This window comes from Anolis sagrei, chromosome 4 (genome assembly GCF_037176765.1).
Source record: "Anolis sagrei isolate rAnoSag1 chromosome 4, rAnoSag1.mat, whole genome shotgun sequence".
NCBI lineage: Eukaryota > Metazoa > Chordata > Lepidosauria > Squamata > Dactyloidae > Anolis > Anolis sagrei.
Genome location: NC_090024.1, coordinates 76,405,198 through 76,429,451, shown reverse-complemented (window position 1 = coordinate 76,429,451; position 24,254 = coordinate 76,405,198). Strand labels below are relative to the sequence as shown.

The 24,254-nt window shown below is 40.6% G+C and overlaps 1 protein-coding gene across 2 annotated transcripts in view; it reads left to right on the top strand.

Annotated features, from left to right (window-relative positions):
• The window catches only part of SLC66A2 (solute carrier family 66 member 2), a 76,588-nt gene extending 61,181 nt beyond the window's left edge, over positions 1 to 15,407 (top strand). For both annotated transcript variants that reach the window (XM_060774938.2, XM_060774937.2), the window contains one exon: positions 14,807 to 15,407. In XM_060774938.2, coding sequence (XP_060630921.1) covers positions 14,807 to 15,014 — 208 coding nt within the window. In that variant the 3' untranslated portion in view covers positions 15,015 to 15,407. The remainder of the gene's footprint in view (positions 1 to 14,806) is intronic.
• The last annotated feature ends 8,847 nt before the right edge of the window (positions 15,408 to 24,254 follow it).

Below are 24,254 nucleotides of genomic sequence, written 5' to 3'. Positions count from 1 at the left end.
TAAGTATGGTTGTGAAAGCTGGACAGTGAAGAAATGGCCAAGAAAGAAAATCAGCTCATTTGAAATGTGGTGTTGGAGAAGAGTTCTACAGATACAATTGACAAATAAATGGGTTCTAAACAAATCAAGCCTGAACTTTTCCAAAAAGTCAAGATGACTAACTTGAAACTATTGTATTTTGGAATATTATATTATATTGTATTTCCATGAGGAGGACTGAGTGAAGGAAGATAGACACTTTTGAACTGTGGTGTTGGAGGAATATTCTGAGAGTGCCTTGGATCACAAGAAGATCCAACCAGTCCATACTCCAGGAAACAATGCCTGACTGCTCACTGGAGGGAAGGATATTAGATGCAAAGATGAAGTACTTTGGCCACATAATGAGAAGACAGGAAAGCTTGGAGAAGATAATGGTGCTGGGGAAAATGAAAAGAAAAAAGGAAGAGGGGATGATCAAGGGCAAGATGGATGAATGGTATCCTTGAAGTGACTGGCTTGACCTTGAAGGAACTGTGAGTGGTGAAGGGTTGACAGGGAGCTCTGACATGGGTTGGTCCATGACGTCATGAAGAGTTGGAAGCAACTGAATGAATAAACAACAACAACAAATTGTATTTTAGGTGTATTCTGAGAAAACATGGTTCACTAAAGAAGAGCATAATGTCTGATAAGGTTGAAGGCCTTAGGAAAAGAGGAAGACCACATTCCACATTGATAGACTCAATCAAGGAAGCTATGGCTTTGATTCTGGAAGACTTGATGAGACTTGGTGACTTGGATGTCTCAGATTCATAAAGTCACCATAAGTTGAAAGTGACAGAAGTTATGAGCCTGAAGTGTAGACAGTCAAAAAGTAAAAGTGTGCTACCAAACTTGCTAGTGCCTGAAAGTGTGCACCTTTGAATAAGGTTGCTGTTGGATACCCTACTATGGTTAGCTGGTTGAGTAAAATGACACTCGTTTCTGTTGTGTAGCATTGGGGAAAAAACCCTGAAACAAGAGATTGCCCTGACGTTGCAAGAATTTTTAAATAGTTTGATACTTTTTTTAAACTGCCCAGAGGAATGGCCATGTAGGTCAGGGTCTTGGCAGCCTGTACACACCTTTTGATTTGACCTTAATTCTATTCAAAAATAAGCCCCTCACTGATGGACACATTCCAAGAAGATGATGTGTTTGCTTCAGGAATACAACACAGAGTTTGCTCAGGATTATCTTCCTCTGTGAAATTTCCACCATATGTTGTTATTGGAGGGTTATACATACACTTCCATCCAGCTCCAAAGCTGGCTGTAACAAACCTCTCATATTATGTTATTCAGTCACTCGGGGATATAGTTTCTGCTTCATGCCAAAGTTCCAAAAATAGCCGCTGAAGCTCTTCCTTCCCAATTCCAGTTAACTGGGTTTTGTGATAGATGAGGGCTAGACATATTGCTTCCTCTTGAGGTTCTCAGTGCTGCTGTAATGCCAGAGAGATTGCTGTAAAGTGACATAAGACATTCCTTCCAGAGGTTGTGCATGCAGGCATGCTGGAATGAGTTTCAAATTTAGAACTCCTAATGGCTGACCAAAGTTTTATACCATCCGCCTTTTAAAAGGCACTGATTCTTCTCCAGGAATTCTGTATTTTTAGGCACAAACTTAATAGATCAGACTTTAAAATACTCATCAACTCTTAGCACTTTTGAAATGAATCCTATTAATAAAAATACTGGAGCTAATTGCATTACTACTAATCAGGAATCGTGTTTACAATTACATCTCTAACATTTTCCTCGCACTAGCTTCTATCCTGGATTCAATCCTGCCTTGTATGATGGTAATGTCATTTACTTGCTATAGTGAAATCATATCATCGTAGTAAATAGGATCCTTGTGACATTTTCAAAGCAAACACACTTACTACCTTATTTGTCTCCATCACTAGAATCAACTTCATCAGATAAAGTCGTGAAGTATGTCATGATATAAATGTTGTTCTGTAGAATTGTCCCATAGAGGTAGTTGTGTGTGACTATATGGGCCAAATTGTATTTGATGAGAAATCTTACAACAAGCTATCCTGAATAAAAAGTAGCATTTACATGGTGCAAGATTTATCTCTGCTACGACCATGAAGCAAAGAGTAGAAGTGATTTTTAAAACCAGTACTAATGCTCTTGAGATATTGAGTGAAAAGGTGATATTACTGGTCTTTTTCACAGATCCTAGATGGGAAAAATGTGGCAGGACATGGGAGTATTTGAGGCTCTGCTTAAAGTCTTTTCTCCTGACTCTAATGATAAATTGCATGGTTTGTTAGGCTGTTTCCTGTCCTTTTCCAAATTGAAAGGCACATTTTAAAAACGGATATCCTAGGCATGTTTCTAACACAGCGTTTTTCAACCTGGAGGTTGGGACCCCTGGGCAAGGGGGTGTCAGAGAGGTTGCCAAAGACCATCAGAAAACGTAATGTTTTCTGTTAGTCATGGGGGTTATGTGGGAAGTTTGGTCCAATTCTATTGTTGGTGGGGTTCAGAATGCTCTTTGATTGTAGGTGAACTATAAATCCCAGCAATGACAACTCTCAAATGTCAAGGTCTTATTTTCCCCAAACTCCACCAGTGTTCACAATTGGGCATATTGAGTATCTGTCCCAAGTTTGGTCCAGATCCATCATTGTTTGAGTCCAATCCTCTCTGGATGTAGGTGAACTACAACTTCAAAACTCAAGGTCAATGCCCACCAACAGAAAGTTCCAGCACTTTCTGTTGGACATGGGAGTTCTGTGTGCCAAGTTTGGTTCAATTCATTCGTTGGTGGAGTTCAAAATGCTCTTTGAGTGTAGATTAACTATAAATCCCAGCAACTACAACTTCCACATGACAAAATCAATCCCTTCCCAACCCCATCAGTATTCAATGAAAACATGAAGTGTATTAAGGGGTCACAGCATTAGGAAAGTTGAGAACCACTGTTCTAATATGTAAAATTGATAATGCACTGAAACACTGTAGTGCAGTGGTTCTCAACCTGTGGGTCCCCAGGTGTTTTGGCCTACAACTCCCAAAAATCCTAGCCAGTTTAGCAGTGGTTAGGATTTCTGGGAGTTGAAGGCCAAAATGTCTGGGGACCCACAGGTTGAGCACCACTGCTATAGTGGTTTACTTTAAAGGAGGAGCATTGTGGACAAGGAGGTGTCCCCACAGACAAAATGAGAAGGGAATGGAGGGTATTAGGTACACCCACTCAACCCTGCCACAGTCTGTCACACCTACAATGAACTTGAATGTGCCTTGAATGCCCCTAAATGCAGCTGAAGCATTCGGGCAGGGAAGTGCCTAGGAGTGACACAGAGCAAGCAAGAACGGTGATGTTAAATGGTGTGACACAAACGAACATGAGTTGCCAATCTGGAAGAGCCCTCAGTTGTAGAACTAATTTCATGTCTTTTAGATTTTATATGTACAAGTTAGCTTGCATTTGTGTCTGTGTGGCCTTTGATGCAAAAACCTCGGTGCACTCAGAGGTCTTACAAAGGGTTGCTCAAAATATTTCAGTACAGGAAATCTGCTTTGTCTAAAGTCCTTGTATATATCTAAGGGGTTGAATCCAGGATTTGTCATGTGATGATGGAAGAATTCTGCTCCACATCCCATCACACTCAGCAAAGTCCTTCAGTTCTTTGTGCACAGTTTCCAAGGGACTGGAGAGCTGCTAAATGTTAAGAGTAGGGAAATTATTTTTGCAAGCACAACTGCACATGCATAAGGGTGCATCTACACAACAGATTTAATGCAGTTTGGCCCCATTTTAACTGCCATAGCTCAGTGCTATGGAATTCTAGAGATTGTAGTCTTACAAGGTCTGTAGCCTTCTTTGCCAAAGAATGCTGGCGCCTCACTAAACTACTGTTATTCCATAGCTTTGAGCTATGGCATTTAAAGTGTGGTCAAACTGTATTAATTCTACAGTGTAGATGCACCCTAAGTTATGGATGGATTCCTAAATTTGTGCTGCCCTGAGTCGCCTTCGGGCTGATATGGGCGGGATAGAAATAGTGCAAATAAATAAATAAATAAATTTTCATAATTGCCATGGTGACGCAATGACTTAAACATTTGTGCCAGCTGAACTGCTGAACTGAAGACCTGAAGGTCGGTGGTTCAAGTCTGTGAGATGGGGTGAGCTTCCTTCTGTCAGCCCCAGCTTCCCATGCGGGGACATGAGAGAAGCCTCCCACAGGATGGTAACACATCTGGGCATCTCCTGGGCAATATCCTTGCAGATAGCCAATTCTCTCACACCAGAAGCGTCTTGCAGTATATTCTCAAGTCACTTCTGACACAATTAAAAAAAGTAATTTCAATGCTAAGATGACCCTGCTCTTGTGATGCTGTATGTGTAGATGTACCTCATAGGGGTTTGGCATGTGACCACATACTATAAATGAGGTTACTCAATCAGACTGAAATCCCAGTTTTTAACCAAGGAAAGAGATTCTGCTAGGCAGATGTACATATTTCCAGGTGGATTTCCAATGAAATGTCCTCTTGTGTCTAATAAATGCTTTTATTAAGTCATGTTTTTAGATAAGCATTAATGGATACTTGCCTTTGCTAAGCTAAATGAATCTTCGTTCTGAGTATTCCTTAAGTGCGGTTCCTAGTGGTTTCTGATTCTTCAAGACAAGAGCTTTGATATTCATCAATCCATTTCAGACAGTGGTACTCGAGATGTTTCCATGACTTATACCACTACAGAAATTACATCTTCTCTTTTCTCTATTCTTCCTCCCCTTTTTTGCGTAAGAATTCACCCGACTATTCTTAGAGCACATTCTTGATGCAAACTCATAATATTACTCATCTACTGGCAAATATCCTGCTGAAAGTTTGGAGATTTTAATTGTAGAGTGTGTAAAATGAACACTTGTGTCTATTATAGTAAGGATGTAATTACATCAGGAAACCACATCTGTTCCTTAAAATATTATGTACACTTCTGTGCAGAGACACCACTGTAGAAGTTGAAGATATTGTTTTTCAAATGTTTCTGAATATAACAGCATATCTCTAACAGAATGTAGCAAATTCAAATAAAGATGATGTGAAACGTCAAAGAAATGAAAGTTCAGGGCAAAGGAAAGCTATCATAAGCACTCAGATTGCAGATAAATGACAGTAATAATGGGGATATTTCCACTGGGAGTCTTGTAACTAAGTAAAATGTTTAGGTTTGAGACTAATACAATTTTGAACAGTTAGATGTTGCAGAGACTTTTGTAATGATCCACCTGAGGTGAAAGATTTATCAACTGATATGTGTATATGTGAGAGGAAGGAAAGTTAGGAGATTCTCAAGGATTTGAAGTCGTTCTCTCTGTAATTTGCTTTCAGAAATAATGTACTGTTATATTTTAGCCATATGTATGCAGCAAAGGCAAGATCTTTTTATAAGGCTAACATAATTTTCGAGAAGATTCCTTTGTCCACTTAAGGTAGGAAGATGTTTGCAGATGCAATTGTTCTTGCTATTGTGTCACTGAGACAAGAAACTCCCCATTTGCTGAATTCCTCTGTGCCGTTCAGTTTGTAAGGCATGCAGACTTGTCAGCTATTCATCAAAGTCTCCTAAATGCCATAAATAACTGTCCTTGGTGGATTGTGTATGCGAAGTTTAGCTATCCTAACTTTATGTGAAGCTGAAAAATCACTTCCATACCTTGAATAGTGGATAACCCATTTAGGCTCAAGAGCTACTCTTAGCTTGTAAGATAGATGAAGTACGTGGTTATTGCAACAGAATAGACCATTTTTCCATCCGTGTCCTCCTTATGACTGCTACTGTAGAGGAGGGGAACAAATATAGTTTCCTACGGCCATGTGCTGAAGGATCGCACCTGCATTTAGGACTGGAAAGTGTTCTGGAATGAATTTGACAGGTTTCCAAACCAATTACTGTTCTGTGCCTGCACCAAGTTTGGGTTTTTCCAGCTCTTGGCAATCTGCTATAAAATGGCAAAACTCCCAGTTCCAGAGATGGTGTGGACATTGCATCAGCGTTCTCACAACATCTATGGTTTTTATTCGAAGAAATGTTGTGGCCAATCTGTGATAAGTGATAGCTTTTCTAGATAGCTGATGAAAAATGTATTTTATTCTTCATGTCAGAGATGGTCAAACTCTACAGGTTCACAGACTCACTTTTCACCTCTGTAGGTCGTGTCATCTCCCAAAGCAAAGGTGCAAGTCCACTTCTTATTTTGTAAAAATGGGAAGATATATGTTGGTTGTGTATCATTGAAAAAGCGGTTTAGAAATTCTCCCTCCAGAAAAAGAATTCTAAAAAGGAAATCCCTCTTTCCTTGGGGCTTTCATATGGTGCAGTCTGGCCTCTTGAATCCTTTTAAATGTCTTTTAAAAATGCTTGACTAAGGGTCTCCCATGTGTTCCTTGGAGACATGATGACAAATGCTTGACTAAAGGTCTCCCATTGAGACATGATGACAATCACATCATAAATATTCGCCCTGTCATATTTTCAATTCAGATATAATTGCTGGAAATTCCCTTGATTGTTATAAATTGCGCTTTCTATATTGCATAACTGGATTACTGCATTTGCATCCATAAACTAGCAAATTTATAAAGCTCAGCCATAAGAAAGGCACTTGTATTAGAGAGGCGTGTTGTCACTGGATACCATGGTAGTGAATTACATCTCTGGGAAGCGCTATTTTTGTTGCTTGAGCCTCTGGCAATAACATCTCTTTTAAAGCAGCTCGTGCTTTCTTTGTTCCCTCTGGCATATGTGTTTTTGCAAAACCTGATGCCACTCTTGCACCTCTTGCTAGTTAACTAGCCATGTTGTGTCATGGTTCAGTACACACCTGATCCTCACTCAGCGCTGCTTTGATGTGTGTTTGTGGGTTGTTGTTTTTTGACAACCATGAAGATTTAAATGCTTCTCCAATTGATGCTTCCTTTCATAACTCATGGCCACTTAAATACAAGGCCTTGTATGAAAATCTGCAGGAAAATGATCCATTTATTCATTTATTTTGAAATCAGAAAAACTAAATTCTGCAGTCATCATCCAGAATGGCTTGGAGTAAGGGACTTCCAGGGATTTAGTGGCCACATTAACTCCATTACCCTTCCAGAATACGTTGGGGACCATATTGCCACCTCTGCAATTTGGGGAAGGCTGCCCTTTTGTCACACCATGGCTGCTGCAGTTTGGCAGACAATGGTTTAGGAAGGTGTCAAAGCAATCTGTACACCATGGCTCTCTGCCATTGTATAGAGAAGAGCATCTCCTTCCTGTTCTGTGAGGCCAGAGGAAAATATGGCATCTTTTTCTCTTTGTGATCAATATTGCAGCACCAAAACTGAGTGTGCCTTGGGGGGGGGGGGGCACTTCCAAAGTGGCTTGAATTGTTGCCAATGTTAGAATTAGATTGTCATACAAATATATTACTGTATAATTACAAAATTAAGACGCTTTAATGGATTTCTTGTACAGCTTCCCCTGTATGTATATACAGTGTTCCCTCAGTTATCGCAGGTGTTACATTCCAGGACCATCCACGATAAGTGAAAATCCGCAAAGTAGGGATGCTATATATGTACTGCCCCCTCCACCCTCTCTCTCACTCACACAATCCCTTCACCTCTTTCCTCAAGGTGCTGACCTTGTTCTCACATTTCCTGCAGCCTGGGTGATACTGATGATAGTGGTGGTAGTGGTGGTAGTAATGCTGCAGAGAAGCGGCTCCCAAAGGTCGCATCCCACCTTCCTTGGGCGGCTCTTTTTCCCTCCGGCTCCCTTTGGCGGGCGGCGGAGGCAGCAGTAGCCCAGGCGCTGACGAGGAGCCTCCTCCGCCGGGACTATCTGCTCCAAATTCCGCTGGGACTATCCGCTTGTGGAGCAACAGCAGCCGCGGTGCCTGCCTCGGCTCTGAGTGAGGAGTGGTAGAGGCGTTTCAGGGCCCAATTGGCAGAAGCAATAACAAGCCAGGCCTGTTGGCGGGAAGGGAGGCACTGAGGAGGAGGAAGGTAAAGAGGGCGAGGAGGCTGAGCATACGCCACCACCGCCGCCACCACCTCTGGCCCAGCCTTGCGAGGTCTCCCAGATCTGCAACCAGAGCGCATTGGAGAGGGGCCTTTCTGCCCAGTGTTCCCTCGCTACTTGAACTGTATATTTTAAATTCATATTTTTTTAAAAACCGCAAAACAGTGAGTCCTCAAAAAGCAAACCGCGAAGTAGCGAGCTAACACTGTATATATTTGTTTACTGAAGCTTTACTCCATGCATCTGAAGAAATAAACTGTGTCCATGAAAGCTAATTATTCTAGACATTTCTTCTTCCCAGTTAATTTGGATGTTTTTATGTCTTTGTGTGGTAAAGCCCCGAGATGCCTATCTCTATACTTTGATGCAGGGGTGAGCAAATTAGAACATGTGCCAACATGTCAAGATATTGTCCTCTTAGTTTCTCTCTGTCCACCAACAGAATAATATTTTTCAATTACTTCTGTTTTCGGTTGAGTAATTTTCTATCTTTTTGCTCTCTATTGTGCTTATCTTGTTTTTCTTCATTTTTATCACTCTTTTGTTGTTGTTTTTAAAATATTTCCCTTTACTTCCCCCTTTCTCTTCATCATTTGCCTTTTCTGTGGCTCCACTTTTTAAATGTTGTTTTTGTAAAAGAAAGACTGACAAAAAGTCCCTTCATTTTGTTTGGGAGAGGGACATATTGAAGTGGAATAGCATTTGTAGAGGATTTACTTCTCAAGCCTTTGAAAATATAACATCTCCGCAGAAAGTCTGTTGAAAGAAATCACTTCAAGAAGGTCGATTCAGACACTTTGATTTCTTTGGACATTGCTTTGGCTTTGCTCTCAAACAAGAAGAAGACAGTGTTGGTACTGAGGGCATCTCTTTCATTCAGTTCTGCATTTTTGATCCCAGCCATTCTATTGGTCTCATGGCTTCTCCTTCCTTGGTGGTTTCAGCTACCACACTCGGTGCTGCTGTTTTGTCAGATGGGGATGCCTGTTTGATTCCCAAAGGCAAAGAGAGCACAGCAATTCCTGAGAAATTTGGTCCTAAGAAGTTGTCTATGATGGGTCTTTCTGTATCAACAGTTCCTAGGAACAAGGTGATTTTGCCTCCAGACACATCCTTCCTTCTGAAAGGTTTGCCGTTTCACTTTCATGTGGATATCAAACTTCCCACTTTCAACCCATATCCTACATCTGAGCTGGAAGTGTTTCTACGCGACTTTGATGTCTCTGGGTATCACTTTTTATGTTCTTTTTTGTCAAAACAGTCGCATCCAATCTCTTCTTAGAAATTTGCCAAAAGGATGGACAAAGCTATCAGACACTCATATGAACTAGTGAAACAACCTGTATCAAATGAGTTGAGAGTTCACTCCATCAAGCTAGTGGCATCTTTGTCTCTTTTGCTTTGTGACATTCTGTTACCAGACCTATGCAGATCTAGAATATGCTCACAGTCTTCCTTCCAACATTATAGACTGGATTGCAGGGTTCGTGCAGATGCCTTGTTTGTACTGTTCTGTCTTCTATTCTTCAGTGCCCCGAACCCATCATTTGATGGTAAACTTTGCAATCACCTATTTGTATGAGGCATAGAGGTTGCACAGAAGAATAGGTTGCTTACCTTTGACTGTAGTTCCTTCAGTGATCATCTGCACCATCATATAAATGCCCCAACCTCCCCTCTTTTCAGGTCCCTGTAGTGTTTCATTGCACACTTCAAAGTTGGTATGGAGGAGAAGGCATCAACTTGTTCTTTTGGAGACTGCTACTTCAATCCCATTAGTATTCTTGGTAAACTTTAGTGATTTACAGTTAGATTCTTTTAAAATTATCTGCGGTCTTTGGTTTGGATTACAGAGTGTCTTTAGCTTATATTCAGTTTGTCAAAATGCCTTCTGTATAAAATAATTTCTGTGTTGCACCTCTTCCCTCTTCCAGTAATGGAGAGGAAAACGGTTCTGTAGAACAGCTGCTCAGAATGGGAAAAATAACCTTTGTATAATGAAATCCTTCTTATCTGTCCATGCACTTGGCTTCTTTCTTGCTTCTAGGCAGATTGTGTGCTACTTCTAGCTTCCTGCCTATCTGGGGTTTCTTTCTGTGTTTTCCCCCTATTCTTTCCCTTAAAAAATAAGAATAATTCTGTGCGGCTGCTGGACTTCACAGAAGGCAGCATTTTTATACAACTCTACTTCTGTATGAAATTCGGAAATGACTGAAAAGAATTGTTCCTGCAGCAGAAGCTAGTCAGGGTACTCTTGATATATATATATAAACGTTCTGTTATTCTGAACTAGGTCTGAGTTTGTGCAGTGAGGAGACAATAATATCATAAATGGGGACACACATGAAGCAGAAATTTCCAGTGTTATTAATTGTACCAGATGAGCTCCTGCAATGAGAGGAAACAGCCCTCTTTTTTTCTTGACCCTCTGGCCAAAATGCACTTTATTAAATTGTGGCTGTCACAGCTAGGTTGCTTTAATCTTTTTTTTTTCTATTTTAAGTGGACTTGAAATACAAAGGATTGCTAAATGAACAGGAATGACCTCAGTATAGTGTAAGAATTTAGGTACTGTATTTATACAATGATGTCTAACAAGCTTTGTACATTAAAAAAAACAGACATGGGATTTATGTGCAAAAGCACAAGACCATAATTAGGGTGGAGTACGCAACATGTTTTAAAATGGGTTTGAAAGGGAAGGGTTATTGTGTATATGCAAAGCACTGCAGGTTGTCTAAGGGTAAACATTATTTTCAAATTTCCATATATCCATTTCCAAATTTTATGTGTGGTAGAATGCTATTATTTGGAATTAGGTGCATAGCAGATTTTACCCATACAGTAAACTTTAAAGCAGGAGACATGGACGAACAGAGACATGAACTAGAATTCTCTCAGCAGGCTTAACTAGGACTTGGCAAGAGTTATTGCTTCAACACCAACGTTGATCAGACTGGCTGGAAAATCCCCCGGTCTCTCTAATAAAGACATAAAATCATGCAATTTTCCCTGGTTGCCTGATAACGGCTTTTTCTGTAACAAGCACTGTGACCTTCGAAGATGCTGCTGAGCTGCAAGGAGTTTACGAAAACTAAGTTTCCTATTTAAAAACTCATTATCCTCTCCACCTGGGATTTCATCCATGGAACTCATTTTAGCCTCTGACCTTGCTTCCCTAGAGAAAGGCTTCTCAGCAGCATCTGGGCCCCTCTCTGGAATGTGGCCTTCACTAGCTGCTGGAGAAACACTGCTCAGTTTCAGGACTTAAAATCTCATGCTGGCTCGCAGGCCCAGGAGTCCCATGATCCACTTCCTCATTGACATTAGGAGCAAGCACAATCATGGGTTAAACTACAACACCACATTGTGTAGGTGTTTTTCTGGTGTACGACCAGGGGCATTGAATTTTGCCATAATCTGTAATCTGCTCTGAGTCCTTTTCAGGGTGAGAAGAGCAGGGTATAAATATAGTAAACAAAAATAAATAATACATTAAAATGCAAGTGCTGTTGCATATACACAATCAAGTGTTACCTGTATCACTTTTCCCCATTCTTGTGATTTTGGTACACATATGACAATATTGAAGCACACAGAGGGTCCCTGATTCCCAAGAATGCTCTCCACTTTTGATATGTGAACTTGTTAAGCTTATAAATGAGCCATCTGACAGCGTCTGTGTGAGAAAAATCACCCACCAATGCTTTTACATAGTTCATACAGTGACAGCACCCCAGGGATGCATAGGACTGCATCTGGGTATGAACTAAGAACACTTCCAGATGATGACTTTCTTTGGCATGCTTTTTCTAGGCTTTCTCCCCTGCTAGTTCAGTGTAGAAAAAATAAACTAAGTGCAAATACTTGTGAGTAGCCAGCACTGACAGTTGAAATCATGGGATTTAAATTGTCATGATTAATCTATCCCATCGATTTCAATCAGACCCATGTTCACCTAACTCAACCTGCGTTGAGCTCATTAGTTCCAAACCATTTGAATTTTCAGTTACCATCACTGAGGATGTGGTGTCACTTGCATACCAAAATGTTAAAACTGCATTGTCTACTTTTAGGATTGCTAATTTTCAATCCTCTATGATTTTTAAATAGAAGATTATTCTGTGGGCTTGATCCAGTCTTGTATTACGTTAATGCATCACTGTGATAATTATCTTTGCTATCGTCAAGCTCCAGTTTACCCATTGTGCTTAGACTGTGATATTCTGGATACACTGTGTCCTATGGATTAAGTCTCATTAAATGCAGTCAGGCTTATTTCTCTGTTATTTTGGGACTGTGTGGCACATCTCTCATTCATAATTTGTAAACTTGGCCCCGTCTAACATCTGTCCTTGCTTCCCCATTGTCTCTCACTGATTGGACAAATAGAGGGTCATGTCCCTATTTTGTCACACACATGATTACACCTGATTAATTGTAAAATAAGATCTGAAGTGCTTGTTGCTTTCAATTACCGTATATTTCTTACATGTTGCATAATAGATTTTAGGCTATTATAACAATGAACTCCAAAGCTTTTACTGGGCATTGCTTATCATTCCATTAAAAACACTGCCCATTTATAATGCATGGTAAATGGGGCACTTTAAATGGGCAGTGTTTTTAACTCCCAGTACTAAGAGTGCATTAATGAAAAACATTTCTTAAAAAATTATAAATGTTATCTCAGAGCCTCTTCCTTTATTTTCACACTTAAGATTTAAAAAGCAGAATATTATTGAATTTTAGGCTCACAAGTGATGAAATTGATGAGGGTGGGCAGATATGGAAGGCTAGGGGACCACATGAGCCCTTCAGGAAAACTTAGAGGGCCACCTCAATGCTGTTTACACTTCCGTGAGAAAAAGAAACCAAAGCCTTCCCAGTGCCCTCAAACACCCTCTAAGGCAGTGGTTCTCAACTGTAGGTCCCCAGGTGTTTTGACCTACAACTCCCAGAAATCCGAGCCAGTTTACCAGCTGTTAGGATTTCTGGGAGTTGAAGGCCAAAACACCTGGGGATCCACAAGTTGAGGACCACTGCTCTAAGGGACACATGGACATTCTCACCATGTCTTGGTGCCTTCCTGAGGAGGTGTTTTTTCAAACAAAGTAAACAAAATTCACTTTTTTTAAAAAAAGAGGAATTTCTAGTGCATAAATTGCCCTTAAAACACAGTATAGTTATGCCCCTTGACCCCAGAGAGCTTTTAGGAAGGAGGAAAAATATTTTCTTTTTTTAAAAAAAATCTTCCAAGTAAATGTTGTTCCTTTTTTCCTGACCCACTGATGGGTCCAGGAGACCTGCAAATGTTGAAGCACTCAAGACTGAAATAATTAGCTACCATTTGGGGGCATTCAGGAGCATTTTTAACCTCCAAGGAGCTCACAAAATGGCTCTGAAGAACACATGCTGCTCATTAGCTACACTTTGCCTGATCCTGAAATAGATTATCAAAGTGCTTCTCTTTCTTTCAATAAACTATTTATATAGTTAGAGCATCTGTCTAATACTGCTGTATTACACACAGTCTGCCTGATGAGCTGGGACACTTTGTTGTTGCTGTATGCCATCAAGTCTTTTCCGACTGTAGGACGACTCTACCATGACATGTTCTTGGCAAGACTTGTTCATAGAGGGCTTGCCATTGCCTTCTTGTGGACAGTGTGGAGAGTGGAGAGTGTGACTTGCCCAAAGTCACCCAATAGGTTTCCATTGCTTTGGGGGATTTGAGCCCTGATCTCCAAAGTCATAATCAAGTGCTCAAACCACACCACACTGGCAAACTAACATCAATCAATCAATCAATCAATAGCTATGAATTCATGCAGAGTCCTGTAGGTAAAGCTTTCCCCTTGACATTAAATCTAGTCCTGTCCGACTCTAGGAGGTGGTGCTCATCTCCATTTCTAAGCTAAAGAGTTGGCGTTGTCTGTAGACACCTCCAAGGTCATGTGGCTGGCATGACTGCATGCAGCACCATTACCTTCCCGCCGAAGCAGTACCTATTTATCTACTCACACTTGCATGGTTTCAAACTGCAAGATTGGCAGAAGCTGGAGCTAACAATAGGAGTTCATCCTGCTCTATGGATTCAAACCGCCAACCTTTTGGTCAACAAGTTCAGCAACTCAGCGGTTTAACCCACTGCACCATGGAGGCTCCTTAGAGTCTTAGTACAAGCCGTACTTTAAACCACTTTTGAAGACAGGTTTCTCATTTCATTGGAAAAACAAAAGAAAACAAGTGTCTTAGGCAAATTTCAAACAGTTGGTTTTGGATCTTGGCTTGTATTGAAGTTAGAAACCATATCGAAATGGGACTTGCTGGTTTCATTACATTTTAAACAAGAGGAAGCATACAATTTTCTATGGATGTGAACAAATTGGTAAATCATACTTGGCTTTAAAATCTGATGTTGGAAGATATTTCTTTCTTTACATATTGCATGAAATCACATGGCATTGTTCTTTATCTATATCCTTTGACTTGAATTGAGTAACATTATGATTGACTATTCTGTACAAGCACATGCAAGAGATCCAGTTCTTGGTGCCAGGCATTTATCAGATGAGAAAGGTTTGGTTCACGATTACTTCATTTCATTCCCCATCCCAACCTCACCACCAGCATTGATATTTAATAGAGTCACTACAGCGGGTTTTTGATGTGACTGCATTTTTGAAAATTCTTCCATTTCTAACCCTGCTTTTAAAATGTTCTTGTTTCTTTCCCCTTTTAGTGTGAAGATGGTGCTGATGTGGACCAGTGGTGACACTTTCAAGACGGTGTACTTCCTCCTCAATCAGGCTCCCTTCCAGTTCTCCATCTGCGGACTTCTTCAGGTCTTTGTGGATATGGCCATCCTGTTGCAGGTTTATTTCTACAGCTGCTACCCACAGAAGCCAGTTTCACACACAACACACCCAGCCAGTACAAAGGCACTTTAAAGCACACAGTAGAAGCAACTATAAGTCAAAATGTTTGGAGCCAGGCTTGCGACTTCACTTCTTCTAACTACGATGATTCTGGAAATAGCAGCATCAGACATGGAAACCTGCAAGGGTATCATAGCTGGAATTGCTTTTAATGATTTATTTAGCTTGGGTTGCGTACTTATTTACATGGATTTTCATCTTTAGGACTTTCTCACCCCCTTCTGCCCTTTCTGCAGATAGAACCGAATTTTATTTACTTCACTTTGTATTTGTGCACGTGTATGTATCACAAGGGCTGGATGTTGCTGTTTCCAATGCGTTTTTTTAAAAAAGCTCAGTCACAAGAACTAGAGTATTTTGTCTGAAGCTTTAACCTATTTATATAAAATATGTATATGAGTAGTAGTTTTGGAGTGTCTGTTATATTTCTTATATGACTGATGAAGGCAATGCATTCGCCGTAAGGGAGAATGCGAAATCATTTTTAAGTATGATTGATCTTGGGTGGCGGAGGCTGAAGCCTGGGAAGAAAAGGGGTAGTGTAAAGAAATGTATTTTATTCAGTCTAAATGTGTTATTAACATATATACCTGCACACTGCTGGACCAGTGTGATCAATGAATATATATCAAAGAGAGGACTGTTTATAGTATGGGTGATGCTCCGGACAATGGTAAAATACAAATCAGAAATTAATATCTGGTAACTGGTATTTAGACAGATGGAGAGGAAGGAAGAAGTCTAATAATGTGTCGTAGCAGTTTTATTTAAGAGCTCGACTCATTAGAGAGCTGAGGGGGAAAGTGTAAGAGGTTGAAAAATCCTGTAGAGTCATTGCTGAAAGAACCACTGATGGATTTATAGCAACAGTGATGTGAAAATGGCAAAGCCAGAAAGCATATAACTTGGGACACATCGACACTCTTTGTGCCAGTATACCTCTTGGCTGGAAAACCCAACAAAGTTGATTAGCCATGTCTTCCAATAGTAGGCTCATTGAAGATTCTTGAGTGCTCTAACTAATGGGACTTTCAGTACAACTGCATGTTCAACTAAAGGATACTATGTGGGTTGGTATTTTTCAAAGAATGAAACAGTACATTAAGGTAGGAGTAGACCCATTATGTGGTAGAAGAGCAGTAGCCTAGGGATGCATTACAGATCTATCTGGAGGAAAGTTGGAAGTATGAACTTGGTTCTAAGTATTATTTAATGCCAAATCAAACCATTTTGTGTTATGGGTAAAGTTTTTGTAGTAGCCAAATATTGGAGAGGAAGGGAAGCACAACTGTAAACCTATTGAAGTACCACAGCTTGCTTAACTAAAGTAAGAACGTATTGTTGAAGGCTTTCATGGCCAGAATCGCTGGGTTTTTGTAGGTTTTTTGAGCTGTATGGCCATGTTCTAGAAGCATTCTCTTCTGACGTTTCACCTGCATTTATGGCAGGCATCCTCAGAGGTTGCCTCACAACCTCTGAGGATGCCTGCCATAAATGCAGGCAAAACATCAGGAGAGAATGCTTCTGGAACATGGTCATACAGCCTGAAAAACCTACAGCAACCTAAAGTAAGATCCATAGGCAAACTGATGTGATCGTCAAGAATGAAAAAGCTGCTGGTGATCTGTATTATTTCCATGCAGTGTCGATGAGAGATAAGGAGAATCTTTATGTAATTTTTTGACAGTTTCAGATTTATGTAATACTTTCCTGAGAACTTGATCTAGACTTAAATGCAAGCACAGTGCAGCTTGAACTGCTCCATTTTTCAAGCTCCTTGCCTTTTCACAGTTGCTTTGACCCCCAAGGAGGTGAACACACAATCATGCTGGGGTTCAGGAACTGTTCCGTTCCCTTAAAAGAAATCTATGGTGTTCAGAAACTTGGGGTCTTCATTGTTTAACATATTTTTCCAGATAAATCCTGCATGGGGATGGCATTTCAGGTCAGCAGCAGACACTCTGTGAAATTGTTGCTCTCTTTCCCAAAAGTGTTCCAAAGAATAAATTACTTTGTGTGCCTGAGAATTTGATCCTCAGAACTTGCTTTCGGTTGGGCATTTTATGTGCTTGATGCATTTGGCTGTGCCAAATATGCTTTGTCCTTAAGAGACAACAAGATTTCATTGTAGTGAGAGAATGAGACCTTGTCAAGGATTTTCGTTTAATTTTTATGAAACTGTCTCTTGCCTTCCATGCCCATACATTCGGCTTTCCAAATTCTTCATCTGTTAAGTATAGAGAAACCTCAAAACTGGCTGGGCTTCCTCTTCTACAAGTAAAACCTTTCTGCATCTGGCAGCTTAAAATGGCCAATCCAGGTAAAGAGGTTGGGTACTTCCACTCTACAGAAGCCTGTAATAGATTTCTTCCTCGCAATTATATAAAACCTCAGGAAAGCTGCTTTCAATAAAAGCTTGGTGTGAAGCACTATATAGAGTTGACCTTAGACTTTAGCTATTGATTGGCTCCCATGCTTATTCAACTTGTGCCTGAAGTGACCTTACCAAGCTGATTTTATGTGGCATGGCATCATATGAATGTTTAATTGCTCTCCTTTTCATAAATGTTCTGGCTATGTTTGAACATCTGGGCATTTGTCTTTTAAATTATGAATTTCCATCATCCTTATATTTCCCTGGTATGATGCTGCAATTAGGATTGTACTTCTGTTTGTATGACAGGGTTTCTTATAATAACGTGCTATGCTGGACTTTATTTTTGTACTGGGCACTCTCCCAACCACCCCCTTCTTTGAAGAGGTCCGGGATTAAGCTCGGGTGCATTAGCTTAGCCTGTGCAGATCCCCAATGTCTCGTTGCACAGCAAGTCTCACTGAAGGTGAAATTACTACTATTTTTCTTCTTCTCGAATGCTGTGTACAAGTTCCCTTTTAATGGCAATATCCCCCCAAAGCAGTCATGATGCTTGGGCTGCAAAAACATCAGAAAATTCAGTAGATTTGTGTTTAAAAGCATGAGTGAACTTTCCTGAATTACAAGACATTACAAGACATTTTGGTGAAAGATAAGGTTTTTTTTTTTTAAGATTTCCACTATATATCATATTAGTTGATATCAGTGGGATTACTGCTACCGACTATAGCGAAGGGGAGAGTAATTGTTGGGGTGTTTTCCTGCTGCTTGCCAGCACAGTGCTTTGTTATGTCAAAACATCCTGGGATGTCTGCCCACATGGATACGCCATCTTAAAATTTCTCCCAGTCACAGGGGAACGATTCACATATAAGCAACTCCCACACACCTGGGAAAACCTCTATGAAGAGCATCTCAGTGGTCAGAGAACCATATCCATTAACACTGTAGTTCTCAACCTGTGGGTCCCCAGCTGTTCGGCCTCCAACTCTCAGAAAGCCTAACAGTTGGTAAATTGGCTGGGATTTCTGGGAGTTGTAGGCCAAAAGACCTGGGGATCCACAGGTTGAGAACCACTGCTTTAACACATCTCAAAACGTTTTCCACAGGGGAAAAAACCTTGAAATGCTTATCACACCGGTTTGGTTGTAAGTAAATTTTAAATGCATCTCTTGAATGTATGGAACACTCGTTTTGACTATCAGTTACAGTTTTTAAAAAGTAAATAAACCGATTATGCACACATTCACTTTGTACTGTTGCTCTTTTCAATGTAAGATGGGGAGAGTGTGTCTTCTTGAGAGCTTCAGCTAATATGTCACTAGAAATCATAATCTGTGTTACAATCCTACAGATGGTGGCCAAGGGAACAGATGTGTGTGTTAGAGTGTGAAAAGACACTTGAACACACATGCAATCACACACCAAAACTTCCAGAAGTCATTGTCTGATCTCCTAACATCAGAAAGTCCCGGGTACTTTTTATTGCAACCTTATTTTCATTTTAAAGCCTTTGTTTACTTGACCCTCAAACTGCCAGGTGATATATTATGGATAACCCTATCACGGTCAGCGGTATCCCAGTTTTTGAGAGGTACAAAGCCTTATTTAGTCATTTATGTGAAGACGAAAGCATGCCATCACGTTCCCTTCAGGTGGAGAACAACAAGCGGATATGTCTGGAGGCTCAGCAATGGGAATACTGAAGATCTACCCCCTTGGTGTTCCCACTTATGTGGAAGGCCTCCATGTGTAGCAAAACCTTTCTTGTTCCGACACACCCCTCTACCCTTAAGGAAGACATCAGAGTTAGAGATGTAGAGGGTAGGACTAGAGTGCTTTTCTCTTTGCATGTTGTTTCAGCATCCTTGTTTTTGCTGTGTGCCATCAAGTCATTTCCAGTCTATTGCAACCCTAAGGCAACCATATCACAAAGTTTTCTACTGAACGTATAAATAGGATTAATAATATTCTCATATTCTAAATAGCATCATCACTCTTACACTCTAATATGCACTTATTAACCATCCATCAGAATTATTTTTAACTGTTTAATGAGGGTTTTACCAATGAAGCCAGTTGTCTGCAGGACTTAACTGTTTTCTGGGGAAAGCAGAACTGAGTAAGCATTTGCAAAAAATGTGATTCGGACTCACCAGCTATGTTCCTACACTGGGGTTGCATAGCCTAAATCTCAACACATAGTTGTGCTACACAGCCTTTGTGTTTAAAGCCATCCTTACACAACCATGTCTGCATTTACATCCATAAAGGTACCAAATGTGGGAACTCTGCTGCTACAACCTTGGACTGAATACCAATCTTCCACATTGGATTAAATGCCCAAATGTAGGGGTACATGTAAAGCCTGCATTAGAAATTAACAAGGTCATAGTCATCTTGTTCACTGATCCACACCCAGGAATGGTAATTGAGAATCTAGATCCGGCTTGGGCAAACTTTCTAACTTGGGGGCCACATGGCAGGCTGGAGCAGGGTGGCTGGGCTGGGGGGGGGGGGTTCTCCCCAAGCCCCCTCCCTGCCTTTTCCTCCCCTTCCTCTTTCAAAGGCAGAAAGTGAGGTAAAGACAGGAAATGTTTGGATCCCCAAAGGATTGGCCTTGGTCAGGATGAGATGATGGACGGGAGAGAAAAAGTGTATCCATTAGATCCCATATTGCCTACTCCTGATATAGAATTGTAGAGCTGAAAGAGATCCCCAAGGGCCATCCAGTCCAAACCCCTGCCATGCAAAGCACTTCTGATAGACAGCCTCCATCAAACTCTGAGGCAACCTCTGCAACTCTCCAGAGCTCTTACTTTCAGGCAGTTCGTCCTAATCTTTTCAGTCAGATCTCTTTCCCTGCCATTTGGAACCATTGCTCCCTTGCGCCCTTCTCTCTAGAGCAGCAGAAAGTTTTATATTTTGTTATAATGCTGCTTACGTTGTTTTAAATGCATGTTATGCATTCTAATGTGCTACATTTTTAACTCTGTTGATTGGGTTTGGCCCCATGTTAGTGACCATGAGTCCCTTCGGGGAGATGTAGGCAGGGTATAAAAACAAAATTATTATTATTATTATTATTATTATTAATAATAATAATAATAATAATAATAATAATAATAAAGTCAGTTTCCCCTCATCTTCAATGGAACACCCTTTTAAATCTTGAAACATGGTTCTCGTGTTCCCTCTGTACCTTCTTTTCTCCCAGTGAAACATTCACCAGGAGGAAAGGAGGAAGTAAAAAGAGAAGGGAAGAAGAGAAGAATGGAAGGAAGGATGGAAGGAAGGAAGGAAGGAAGGAAGGGTGGAAGGAAATGGAGGGAAGGAGGAAAGAGGAAGGAATGACAAAAGGTAAGGAAGAAAGGAAGGAAGGAGAAAGGGAGAGAGGACAGGAGGGAGGAAAGAGGGAAAGATGGAAGGAGAAAGGGAGGTAAAGAAGGAAGGTAAGGATGGGAGGAGGAAGGAAAGGGAAGGAAGAATGGTGAGAAAGGAGGGCCTGAGAAATAAGCCCAAGGGGCCGCCTCCGTTCCCCGGCCCAGGGTTTGCCCATACCTGATCTAGATCAAGTAGGAATCATATGGTTCTCCAGCAACTGTTGGACTACAACTGCTAGGGGTAATAATGTAACTACAATGTAACCACATGTGGAGATCCACCCAATTGCCATTCCTGATTTGGAGGAAACATTTGGTTTAATGTAGGATGCTCTTAATTTACCTCAACAAATGCTGCAATAATGAGTTTTAGTATCTGCATACAATGAGGAGGGTTACACATTTATACAATTAATGGGGTTAATTGTGTCCTATGAACTTCTGCTTATTTCAATAGGCCCATTCTTTAAACAACTAACATAGGAAATAATCCATACTTTATTATTATATTCATGATCATGGACTCAGAAGAAAGGCATACTCGAAGCCTATTGTCATCAGTGAGTCTTTTGACATGACTAATGTTCTGGGTCTTGGATCAGAAATACTTCTGCATTTTTTAATCCAGTCTTTTCAACGGGAAAGTCAGCAACCATTTAAATTTAATGTTAGTATAAAATGTCACCAGCACCTCTGACTTTGACAATTATATGAATATGGATTTCATTGGAAAGGAAAATGGGGCTCTTTCTACATCGCATGGTGAATATCCCCAGCAGTTCTAAGCCTGGTTGCATCTGTTAAATCCCTCTCTGCAGCTGAGGACTAGAATCCCTTTACAGCCTCTGGCAAATTGACTGGATGCTAAAGTTTGAAGTTTGAGCCAAACCTATGTATGATAGCAAGCTCTCAAAAAAAGTTGGTAGGTTGTTGATTCAAATAGCCCCGTAGAAAATCAGCTTGCAAAGCAGCATGGCTGGCTCTTTCTCTTCCATTGATTTTCAACAGTGTTGCTTTAATCCAGCCAGCATGTTTTGGATACAAAAAGGGGGAAATGACATTTCTTTTATGCAGAACATTGAATGCAACAGAGAGAGTGCTGCCTGTACTACTTGCCATTATCTAAGCCTCCCTCTGGTGTAGTAGCACATGGATTAAGGTGGCAGCTGCTGTCATTATGCTACCAAAATTAAAATATTTTATTAAATTCCGGCAACAGCAAGTATATCATGGAAGAACAAAGGCAAGCATAATTGACAAGAAGGTGGAGTTCCTCAAAAGTATAAAGCAAAGAAACCTCCTACTCTAGGACATTATTCTATCTTACCTGACTTTTAAAAGGGGATCACATGTATATATGGAGGTAGTAAAGCCTAATAGTAGCAAATTCGTTCTGGAAAATAAATGTTGGGCTGTGATAGCAATAGTGTCAGTCACTCCCTCTGGGAGGTTTATTTATTATTATTTATTTACCCTATTTATATCCCGCCTTTCTCTATTATCCCAGGGGGGACTCAAGTCGGCTTACATATGGCAATTATTCAATTATTCAATGCCTTAAAGACAGACAACATTAACCTTAATATCCATTGAATTAAAATTAATACATATTTTAAAAATTAAAATTACATTCAATATTAAAATCATGCCATCCAAAAATCGTAGTCTGAGGCTGTTCCATAGTCATTGCACATATTCCAATTATATTATATTATTGTACTGCTTCTCCAAAGGCTTGGTCCCAAAGCCAGGGTTTTAATCTCCTTCTGAAGGCTAGGAGGGAGGGGGAGTGATCTAATGCCCCTGGGGAGGGAGTTTCACAGTTGAGGGGCCACCACTTAGAAGCCCCTGTTTCTCATCCCCACCAGTCATGTTTGTGAAGAAGGGGGGACCGAGAGCCTCTCCAGAAGATCTTAATCTCTGAGGTGCCTCATAGGGTGAGATATGCTTGAACAGGTAAACTGGGCCAGAACCATTTAGGGCTTTATAGGCTAAAGCCAGCACTTTGAATTGTTCTCGGTAGCAGACTGGCAACCAGTGGAGCTGACATAACAGAAGAGTTGTATGCTCCCTGTACGCCGCTCCAGTGAGTAACCTGGCTGCCTCCCATTGGACCAATTGTAGCTTCCGAACAGTGTTCAAAGGCAACCCCATGTAGCGTGCATTGCAGTAATCTATATGGGATGTAACCAGAGCGTGGACCACCATGGCCAAGTCTGACTTCTCAAGGTACGGGCACAACTGGCACACAAGTTGTGCAAAAGCTCCCCTGGCCACTGCTGAAATCTGGGGTACCGGGCTCAATGTTGAATTTACTTATTTATTTACCGCATTTGTATACTGCCTTTCTCAGCCAGAGGCGACTCTAGGAGAACTTCTAAGGTTCCAGTTAGTGTTACTACAACATATCCATTATGACAAAAATGGTGAGTGAGAGTTAACATTTAATTACAAGTATTACTTCTGGCATACAAATTTAGCATAAATATGTTATGAGCAATGTAATATGTTTTTATGAAAATGTTAGCAGGAATTATCAGTATTGCTATGTACTCTGATGCAAAGTATCAAAAATATTGAGACAGAATCTGCTTGGAGTGTAACACCTGCAAAACTCATGGCTATATCAGTAGTTGTATCATTTAGACATTTGCATTAAGAGATATCCAATTCCCACTTACACAAGGGACTTCATCACAAGGAGCTGGATAAAATGAGGGAAAGCGGGGGGAAAGGTGGACATTCATGGGGTTCTGATGAAGAATTTACTCACTCCCATCATACTGGATCGCCTTCAACTTCGAACTCAACCATCCGCTTAATTCCCATCACATGGACTACTCTTATTTCAAGCATACCAGCACTGCCTTCAAGACTATTCCACTGAATCAGATTTAAGGCATTTTTTCTTAAAGTGGCACTTTTGTTGGGGTTGTTTGGATTCAAGACCCTTCCACTTAAGGTGGCACTTCCTTAAGGTGGCACTTTCCATGGAGTTGTTTGCACTCAAGACCCTTCAATTGAAACAGAGTTAAGCACCTTTCCTAAGGCGGCACTTTCCCTGGGGTAATTTGCACTGAGATTTCCTCCCATGGTTCTCTCCAGGATTTTGATTATTTGTTTTTGTTTTTTTAAAAAAAAACATCGCCCCAGATTGTAGGAAATGGTTTTAAATTGGCATTTCAGCTCCTCCCACACATAGCTTCATCATTTTACTTACAAGCAGGCAACAAAAGAGGGCAACAGGGATTAACATCACACAAGGAAATGGGCCATTTTGCCCACCTCTATATTGGGAATTTGAAAATAAGTTGATTGCCAACCAGCTTAAGAATTGTTGGAAAAACCGACACTTTAGAAACTGCAAAATACCTCAACCCCACAGTTGAAGCTCGTGTCATGTGAAGGAGCTGTGGGTTGCAGTTTCTTAAATGTTTAGAAATTTTGATTTTTCTGTTTCTCCATTCCTCCATATAACAGTTTATGGATGGAAGT